The sequence below is a fragment of the Poecilia formosa genome, unplaced genomic scaffold, assembly GCF_000485575.1.
Source record: "Poecilia formosa unplaced genomic scaffold, Poecilia_formosa-5.1.2 Scaffold216, whole genome shotgun sequence".
Lineage (NCBI taxonomy): Eukaryota > Metazoa > Chordata > Actinopteri > Cyprinodontiformes > Poeciliidae > Poecilia > Poecilia formosa.
In genome coordinates this window covers 145,276-154,789 of record NW_006800155.1, presented here as the reverse complement: position 1 = coordinate 154,789, position 9,514 = coordinate 145,276, and the positions used below count along the sequence as shown (strand labels likewise).

Genomic DNA, 9,514 nt, shown 5'->3' with positions numbered 1-9,514 from the left:
CATCTATGTGTGTGTGTGTGTGTGTGTGTGTGTGCCTCCTGCCCTCAGGTTCTCAAACCAAACTCTGCAGACACAAAACTCAACAAGAGCTCAGCTGCCTCACTGTTGCACCTCCACTCTGGGAAAAGCGTCCTTTTCTACATAAACTTGAAAGCCTTATTTATTTTAAAGACAATTTCCCTCAAGCTTCCTTTTTACTAAGATTTTTTTTAGATTTTATTGTACTAACTTTGCTTTCTGTCTTTTGTTCAGGTGATGTTTCGGTTTTGTGTGTGCTTTGTTTTCCACAGTTGGGTAAACTTTGTAAGAATCTATTATCATTTTGTACACATGTAGTTATCAGCTTAAAAACTGTAAAAGGTGTTTGAAAACTGAAGGTTAAGCTGCTACAACCAACGAAAAACAATAGTGTTTGATTACATGTCTGCATGTAGACAGCAGGTCGCTTCAGCTGCAGCATGTTGGTGAGGTAGAAATGGAGAAAAGAACGAACGCTAGCAGCCCGGAGACAAACTTTGACTCAGTTATTTATAGTTTTTATCTCACATTATGACAAATGCGTTGAAAATATTTTTTTCCAGCAAGTTAATCTAAAGCTGTTGAACTGCCAGATTAATTAGCATTTATATATTTCAACTTTGATAACACAAATTGATTATTTTTTTAGATTTGAGGAGTTCAGGAAGCCCAGGTTGCCTTGGCAGCTGCCTTCAGGTCATCTGCACATCCTGGCTTATTTCCTGATGCTCCTCAGGTTTGCTGTGGGAAAGATTTGCTGGCCACACCAGGGATCACAGTGATGCTACAGTAACGCAGCTACTAAGACCTTTGGCAGTGTTGACAGGAGCTAAATCCTTCTTATAAATAAAACTAGCTTCTCCATAAAGCTTGCCATCAGATGGGAACATGATGCTCTAAAATATCAATGTAAACCAACTTCCATCAACAATTTAACTTTTTCAGAAAAATTCTACAGATTGAGACACATCTATATGGAATAAATAACAACACAGGCGTTGCCTGTAATATGCAAATAGAAGTTTTTTTCAGATGTAGTTTGATATACCTGATAACATTTTATCTGCATCTGCAGTATTATGCCAAATTCTGATAAGACTTCTTTAGTTTTCATTGACAAATAAACATAACCGTCATAAACTGGTGCAATGATGGTTGAAAAAAAAAAAACAATTATGCAAAAATATTTGTTGTGGTTTTCTGAGACGAGTTCTGGGTCCAACTGGGTCAGAGGTGAACTAAGACTGCACCTTCCCATCAATGTCACCGCAATGTCAAGAAACAGCCAGTAACCAAGGCAACAAAGTGATCCTTCATTTCTAACAGCCTCCAAGAGGCAAAAAATTGGTTTGTAGATGATATGGACAAGTTGGGGAGGGGGCAGTAATCTTGTTAGATGCCATCTCTGTTGATAAAGCCTGCACCCCGAGGATGGAAAAAAAGCTTTAAATCTTTGGTGTCATCTTCCTTCAGCAAGCTTTCCGGATGTTAACAAATAATGGAGCAATAATGGATGAATAATACGTCAAAATCACCCGGCTTGTGCTTAAGGCTGGATCATCTATTTGTGTGTGTGTGTGTGTGTGTGTGTGTGTAGGGGGGGCAGTGAGCTAAAAGCTATTTGCCAAGCTCTGGGAGTTAGCGAGCTGCCTCGCCAGCTCCTAATATCCTCATAAGCAGCCGAGGCTGACCTCACTTAATGAGGATTAATGCAGGATCAGATTGGAGTTTGTGCCTATCGAGACGCACTTCTGCGTGCCCACTCCCACCTGCTCGTAATTGATTGCACTCATTGAGGGTCCATGTCCCTGTGCAACCTCTGTGAACATGTGTTAAATGCTGCTTGTATGAAAAAGAAGATTCAGTTTAGACACAGAGAGAGATGGATAGAGAGAGAGAAAGAGAGAGAGAGAGAGAGAGAAGGAGAGAGAGTCAGATTGGGATAGGGAGAGATGGAAGATGGGTAATAAAAAGAGCGAGGATGTTCAGGTCATGTGAGCCCTGGAGAGCGGGAAGTAATGGAATATTGAACTTTATTTTGACGGGTACCACTGCCTCTCTGCAGATGTATCAGATCTATGTTTATCATTATGTTGCTATGGGCAACCAAAAATGATTAAAATCAGAGCAGGTTAGTTGAAAGTCCTTGGGTTTTAAAACAAAAACTCTGCTTTCTTGGTACTGCCATGTCATTTCTCAGTCTAGTCGTTAAAATCTGTCTGTGATGTAATTTTATGGTTTAGTTGCTGTGAATTCAGACTACCTCACTGATTGTTTACATCAAAACCTTCAACACCAAAAAAAATCAATCTAGTGCAGCATAAAACATTAAAACCCCGCCTCTCATTAGGCAAAGGTTTCTGCAGAAAGTGGAAATATTTGACTCATCGCTCACAGTCATAAACACGACTTTTCCCCAGGTTTCCAGCATGTTGTTCTCTCTGCTTTCTCAGAGGAGATGTTCCACATCCTGACTTTCCTCTCTTACATCTAAATATAAACTTTAACGGCTGCTGCACAAAAACAAGATAAAAAAATGTAGATGTTACCGAGACAAATTATCAACATTTGGAAATGGTTGAAGTGTGTTTTTTTTTTTTTTTTCGTCCAGTGGAATGTATATTAGAGCCAGTCATTGTCTAGGAATGGGGAGGTGGGTTTGGCGGCTTGGTGGGCGTTGAGGAGGCTGTCTCAGTGGGGGCCACTAGTCATACTGGCCCCTCGGTCAGGCCCTCCATGGGCAGAGTGGTGGCGTTGTCGACGGGCTGCGGGTCGTCCTGGGCCGGGGGGGGCGCCCTGCTGGCCGCAGCCAGGCTGGCGTAAGGCAGGTGGCAGTCCATGTGCAGGAAGGGGGGGTAGTGCTGGCGGTAGCTGATGTAAGCAAACAGCAACCCGATCACTCCTCCCACAAAGGCATCTGCAAAGACACACAAACACGTTTTAATGACACGGTTCTCAAACTGTGGTGCAGGTACCTCTGGTGGCGCCTTTAGAGATGCTGGTATTATGTGGGAGGTGATTACAGACACATTAGGTGTACGGAACACCAACAGACTCTAAAATTAGAACCCAGATCTGGGAATTAAATGAACCAATCTAAACTGTGTTTGGGTTTGAAAACCTGAGGGATTTCTTAATGGCCATGCTCTCTTTTCAGGCTAACAAGTGTTGGAATTACAAGCTAATAACAATGTTCAATGACCAGCCACATTATTAGGTACATCTGTCCAAAAGCCTGTTTACACAAAGAGCAAACCAGCCAATTTACATGGCAGCAACACAATGCATTTAGACAACCTGATGCAGTCAAAAAAGACTGGCTAAAATTGAACTGAGCATGGAGGCAGAGCCAGAAAACCAAACCTGATCTGCAGGAAGTCATCTCACTGGTTGACAGAAAAGGTCTAAAAAAAGTAAGAATGTCCAGGTTGCAAAAGGTTCTGGACCAAAAGCTTTGCTGAAATCAGAAGTCTGAGGAGAATGAGCAGCCTGATTTAAATTTAGACCTTGTTTTTTTCACAAACAAGGTGGACAGACAACCGTTCCTAAATACCAAACACCTCAAACTATAAAGCAGCTGGGCTGCAGCAGCAGAAGAGCACAGTGAGCCTGTCAGTAAACTGAGGCTAAAACAACAGAAGGTGTCAGCTTTGGGCAGAACCAAAATGGAAAAATGTTTAATGAGTTTTGATTCAGAAGAAAGGGCCAGGATTTGGAGTAACTAACATGAAAGCTGCCTTGTGCCAACAGTTCAGACTGCTGCGCCTCAAATGACCTGAGAATATTTTCTTGGCAGCCTTTTAGGCCAAACTGTGAAAATTTCAAAGCCAGCTTTTTACCATATCTGGCCACTGAGTACCCATGTTAGGATGAAAACCTCCAGCAGGATAATCCACTGCAGTACAAAACCTCAGTCAGCTTCTTGACCATCACAGAGGATTCACTCTGTTTCTTACACCTTGTTGAATATATGCCACAAAGAATTAAATTCAATTGTGGAAAGGCTCCAGTCACATTATAGCAAGATCGGCCTAATTCACTGACTGGTGAATCTATTTATTTGCACTCACACAGAAATAAATACTGTGTATCTATTTGGAATGAGTGAAGCAAGTATTTTTTTTTTACATGTTGAAAGGAATGAATTTCTCTTTGATATTCTCTGTGGCCATATATTTATTTTTCAATATTAATTTTTTTTTCTTCTGCCGTTCTGAATTATTTTTCCACCACAAACACAAATGAAAAACATCCGCAGGAAGTGAGAACAAATGCCTCAACATTGACCTGAGCAGCAGGCTACACTGGAGACGCTGCAGTGAAGCCGAATAAAAGAAGGGACAGAGCAGACTGCACTTCTTCACAACCCCTCAGTCCTTCAGTGTTTGCTGTAACAGGCTGCATGTCTTGCATAAGTCTGTTGTGGAGAGTGAAATTTCAGCATTAGAGCCGATGACCTGAAACCTTTGGAGACGATTCGGTAAAGGAGGACGACCACAAGCATCCTCTTCATCAAACTGTTATACTACCGAGTTTCTTCAGTCAGAGGCAACAGGAGCTGCATCTCCATTAATCAAAACTTTGTCAAATTTTCTGCTTAATGTCAGAAAAACACAATTTCGCGACTAAAATCACACTTGTATAAGTTTGTTCACACAATAAGTCGTTAAGCTGCACCATCGTCCTCCTACAACTTCCTGTCATCTTCTTCTTCATGGTTTATGCCAGTGGCAACGTCTGGTTGTTGATCATGTAACTCGTGATGCAAAATAAGTTTTTCCATTGCAATTTTGAGAAATTAACTAATTTTAATACAGACAAAAAAAAATCACTTCATCCCAGTGTAAAAACTCTATTAAAAAATGTGAGTATTTCGAAACTGGCTTGTTTCTATTAAGCAAATTTACTTTTACATTTTCAATTTGTGCAATTTTATGGGAAATGGAAACGATGACTTCTGCAGACAATCATCAGCATATTCAACAACTTTTAAAGAAATGTGTGTCATGATTTAAAACAACTTTCAGTTGGAATAATTCAAGTATTTTTGCATTAAACTGAAATTTAACTGTAGAAACATTTGCAGTAAAGCAGAAACTCGGTGGGATTTTGTGTTTATGGAGCTTCATTACGCCTAAACAGAACAAGTCCAAGAAGCATCTGCTGACCCGACGCCCCCGTTGCGTGTTGCCCTTAAATCCTACATGCAAAGCAGCCATATTGGATTTTCAGGATGTTATCTAAAATCTCCAACTCTTTTATTGAAAACCCATCTCCAGTTTATGCCTGTCTACATGACGGTACAAAACGCAGCATTATCTGCAGTGATCCTGGTTTGAAGGGATTCCCTTCTCCCTGTAGGAGTGTGGTGATAAATAACACCTGCAGTCGTGGAATGGGCCTGGTTAATTAGGCATTGCTGTATGGGCTGCAATGTTTCAGTGAACATCCATCACCGCTGCCGAGTTTAGAGGTTGATGGAAGCAACATGAAAGGCAGAGCCATGAATCGTTGAGCTGGCGCACTCACCTCGGGCCGGGCCATCTCTGGTTCTCTGTCAGAGGCTGAGCAGGTCTGTATTACAGCTGACCCCATTTTAACTATCATACATCACAAAATATAGCACTGCTGTAATGAATATTAAGCAGATATTGCTGAAAATAGATCAAACTTGAACTAAGCTTCCCTAATATCTGCACTGTAAAACAGAAGTTGAATGAAACATGAAACTGCTTCACCTTCCAGTAATAAGGATCTGCAGAGCAGATGAGCCGGTGGCCTGGACGTTCTTCTGATTCCTGTCAACTGAATTTACCAGACTGTGACTTGATTTAATAGATTAGTTTAGTGATGGTGAGAGTATTAATATTCATCAAGCACAGTGTAGCATCTGGGCTAATGGGAGCTCCCAGCTTGTGTTTACACTGGCAGCAGATTGGGGACCCTCAAATTTAATGGACTGCTCTATTGCAGCTTTCTTCCAGCCGACGGAGAGCGAGCAGGAGGGAAACGTAGATCCAGGGAGGATTCAGAAAATGATGGGCTTTCTTGTAAATGCTGGAATTGTGTTGTTTTGGTTATAAATAAATAAAGGCAGGTTGTAAAAAGAGCTGTTGGGTTTGCTGCCAAGAACATATGGCTTTCTAAAACTAATTAACACAATGTGATGGAGCTGTCATCATGTTATTTCTTTTCTATCTGAAACCCACACACCCACGCAGTTCTCGCTCCCAGCCCCCCTCAGGTCATTCTTTTAGTTTTCCAGGAGACACATTTAAAACATTTAACGTTTTAAAACTTGTGCTGGTTTGTTCAGTTTTGTGAGGATTCCTCCTCATTTTTTGGGTTTGGATTATTTCCTTGTTTATATTTTTATGTCTCACCATACTCTCTTCATGTCTCCTATTTTTGGTGATAATTTTTGGTAATGTGTTGCCATTAGACTTAGATAATTCTCATGTTCGGCTCTTTTTGCTGTTACACTCCGTTCTGTTCCCTTCCCTCTCATTTTGTAGTTTCTCAGAGTTTTATTTCAGCTCCTTTATGTTAATTATTCATCTTTCTTCAGCTTGACAGTTCTCTCCCTCCCACAGCTGTCCCCAATCACCTGATTTCATCACCTGCATCTGATGCTCTTCTCCTGTCTTCCCTCAGTATTTACGTCCACAGGTTCTCATTGTCCTGGTTTCACTGCCCTCTCCTCTCCACTCCCTTTGCAAATTGTTCCTTTTGTTTATTATTAAATATCTCCTGGTAACCTCCATCTTTCTTTAATCTCACTCTTCTTCCAGACTCTGTGACTTTGCTTTGACAAAGAAACTCACTCATAACATCCATGAAAATCCTTTCTTTAGTCTTAACAAGAAGTTGATTTTCTGAGAAACCCATCATTAGGCATACTAACTCAAAAGAAACATGCCTGAAATCACTCTGTAATAAATTTAATGACTGATATAACATTCCAGCTTACAGCGATGACTCTGTAAAGTCTAAACACAGACGTAACGGTTTTGTTGGTTGGACCTTGCCAGTGGTGTTTGTAGTCACACGTCCTGGACAGAGCAATCATCATGGCGCTGTAAAGAGGTAGAACCATGGCACAAAGACGCCAGCTGCGACCCCGGCCCCCATCTGTGAAGCACTGCAGCTTTCCGGCCAGGTAGAAGGAGGTAAACCCGAGTCCAGAGAACGCAACTGGAAGGCAGAAAGAGACGACGTCAAGCAGATCAACAGCTTTGTTCCAGAAAAGTTTAAAAAAAAGACCAAGTTTCAGGGTATTAGTAATGGAAAGCCATATGCCTGCAGGTGAAAGATATTTTTAAAACAACCTTTTAAAATGATTAAAGTGTTTTTTGTAACTGCAGGTAATTTAGCAGCAGGACAGAAGCAATCATGTTAGGTCCTAAACCAAGGCTGCAGGTTTCTAACTGAAGGTAATCAGTGTGCATACCAAATCACAAAATGATCTTAAAAACCGTGCCAAGCGCAACATTTGTAAACATTTAATCAATTACATTGGCCAGCAGCTCACCGCTGCACATGGCAGCCAATACTGAGATTTCACAGCTCTGTGCTACATGAATGTGAACGGACAGCAGGCCTGTGCATTAAGCAACATCTGCTGGGAAGTAGAAGAGGAACAGCGGTGGTCTAATTGTGGGAATTAAAGGTTGAACAGTGGAACCATTTGAGTTTTTGCTGAAGCAAAGCGATTTGATGTTGCAGCAAAGCAAACAGCCGGCACATTTGTCACTCAACTAACAAGCTGGCCAGAACACATGACAGAACAAGAGCTCTGAGAAAACAGAGAGGAGAGCAGGGAAACAAAGTCCGACTGTCTCCAGGACTCTCCTGTTTGGGAACTGATCCAATAAAAACGACTCCATTCAGAACAAATCATCCAGACCTCTGATGTGATGAGGGATTTGTCTGATCTAAATAGTTTGATTCTTCTGTGAAACTAAGTTCCTTAACATAGTTAAAAGCCATTCAAATGTCAACCTCAAATGGCATGCTAAATTATTTATACTCAAACTTTGTTCAGTTTGTCACGAGTCATGAAGGCCAAACTGGAAACTTAGAAAATGTTTGGTGAAATACGACCAAATGAAACTTTTTAACATCACTGCAACATGCTAATCATGATGGAAAACAACACTCCACATCCTGACCACACCCTCCACACTGAAACACGGTGATGGCAGCATTATGCTGCTTCTTTCACAGGAACAAGGAAAACAGGACAACTGTGGAGAAAATATGAAAGCGCCTGCAAACAAATGTAGTGAGGCTTCACCTTCAAACACAGCAATGAACCTGAAGACCAAAGCATCTGTTAGAACGGTCCAGTCAAAGTCCAGATCTTAATCCAAACAATAATCTGTTGGACTTTTCTGTCCATAAATGCTAACACATGCTCTGTTCAATAAGGTTTTCAGCTGCAGTGAAAGGTTTTTCTATAAACTGCTGATCCCAGCAGCTTTTCAGGTTTCCATTTGTAAAACTGTCCTAACATTTTACAGTCATGCACCACTTTGCATTTATTTATCAAATGAAGTAACCTTGAAGTTGGTAGTGTGACAGGGACACATTGTGAAGAAAACACTGGGCATGAAGACTTTAGCTCAGCCTGTTGTTCAGACTGAACTCCCAAAGATTCAACATTAAATCAGTTTGGATGTAAATGTGAGACATGACTGACACTGAAAGCAAAACATTTCCATCCATTCAGAATAAAAGTACATTTATTATTTGTGATGTAGTTAATAAGAGTGAAACGTAACCTTAATGGCTGCCTTTTCTCAAATTAAGTCTTGTAATCACAAAAAAATCTACATTTTATTTCTGGCACTGTAAATTTATAAAACCTAAATTGTAGATGAGACAATTCAGCTAAACTCTACCTAAATGTGTCTATTTCTCATTTTTACATGATAATTCCTCTCTAGCATTATGCTAAGGCAAATGACTTGTTAATCCTCCTCCTCATCATCATCATCATCATCATCATCAGATCTTGCTCTTCAAGGAAAATAAATGATTTATGAATCACTTTGTTAGTTTCAGTAACACTTTCACTCCTTCATCCATCCACCTCTCACCAGCTCATTGCCGGGGGCAACATGGGAATCTGTGTCTTGCCCAAGGACATTTCAGCATGTAGTGGAACTAGCTCATTTTTTTATTAAACTTCACAGTTAAAAACGGTAATGTCTTCCTGCAGCCTGCACCAAATGGGAGTTTATGTGACTGAATTCCTCAAGAGCAGGAAGAACAGAACTAATAATTTATGAGTGGAAAGAAGATGGAAATCCTGCTGCAGATAAAATTAACACTTTTCAGTTTGGAGAGAGCTACACAACACCCACACAGATTAACTGATGTTTTTTAGTGACTAACCTTTACTTTAAAGTTCCTCAGTCTGAGCATCCCTCAGAGACCATCCATCTCACTCTGAGGTGACGCCTTCACATCCCAAACCTCGCAGCAGCCCACA

At 40.8% G+C, this 9,514-nt stretch overlaps 1 protein-coding gene across 1 annotated transcript in view; it reads right to left on the bottom strand.

Annotated features, from left to right (window-relative positions):
• Positions 1-1,110: 1,110 nt before the first annotated feature.
• LOC103148980 (phospholipid phosphatase 4-like) overlaps positions 1,111-9,514 on the bottom strand; it is a 46,910-nt gene continuing 38,506 nt past the window's right edge. The window contains exons 6-7 of the mRNA XM_007567991.2: positions 7,042-7,212; positions 1,111-2,935 (exon numbers count right to left, since the gene is read on the bottom strand). Of these exons, the coding sequence (XP_007568053.1) occupies positions 2,727-2,935; positions 7,042-7,212 (380 nt within the window). The 3' untranslated portion in view covers positions 1,111-2,726. The remainder of the gene's footprint in view (positions 2,936-7,041; positions 7,213-9,514) is intronic.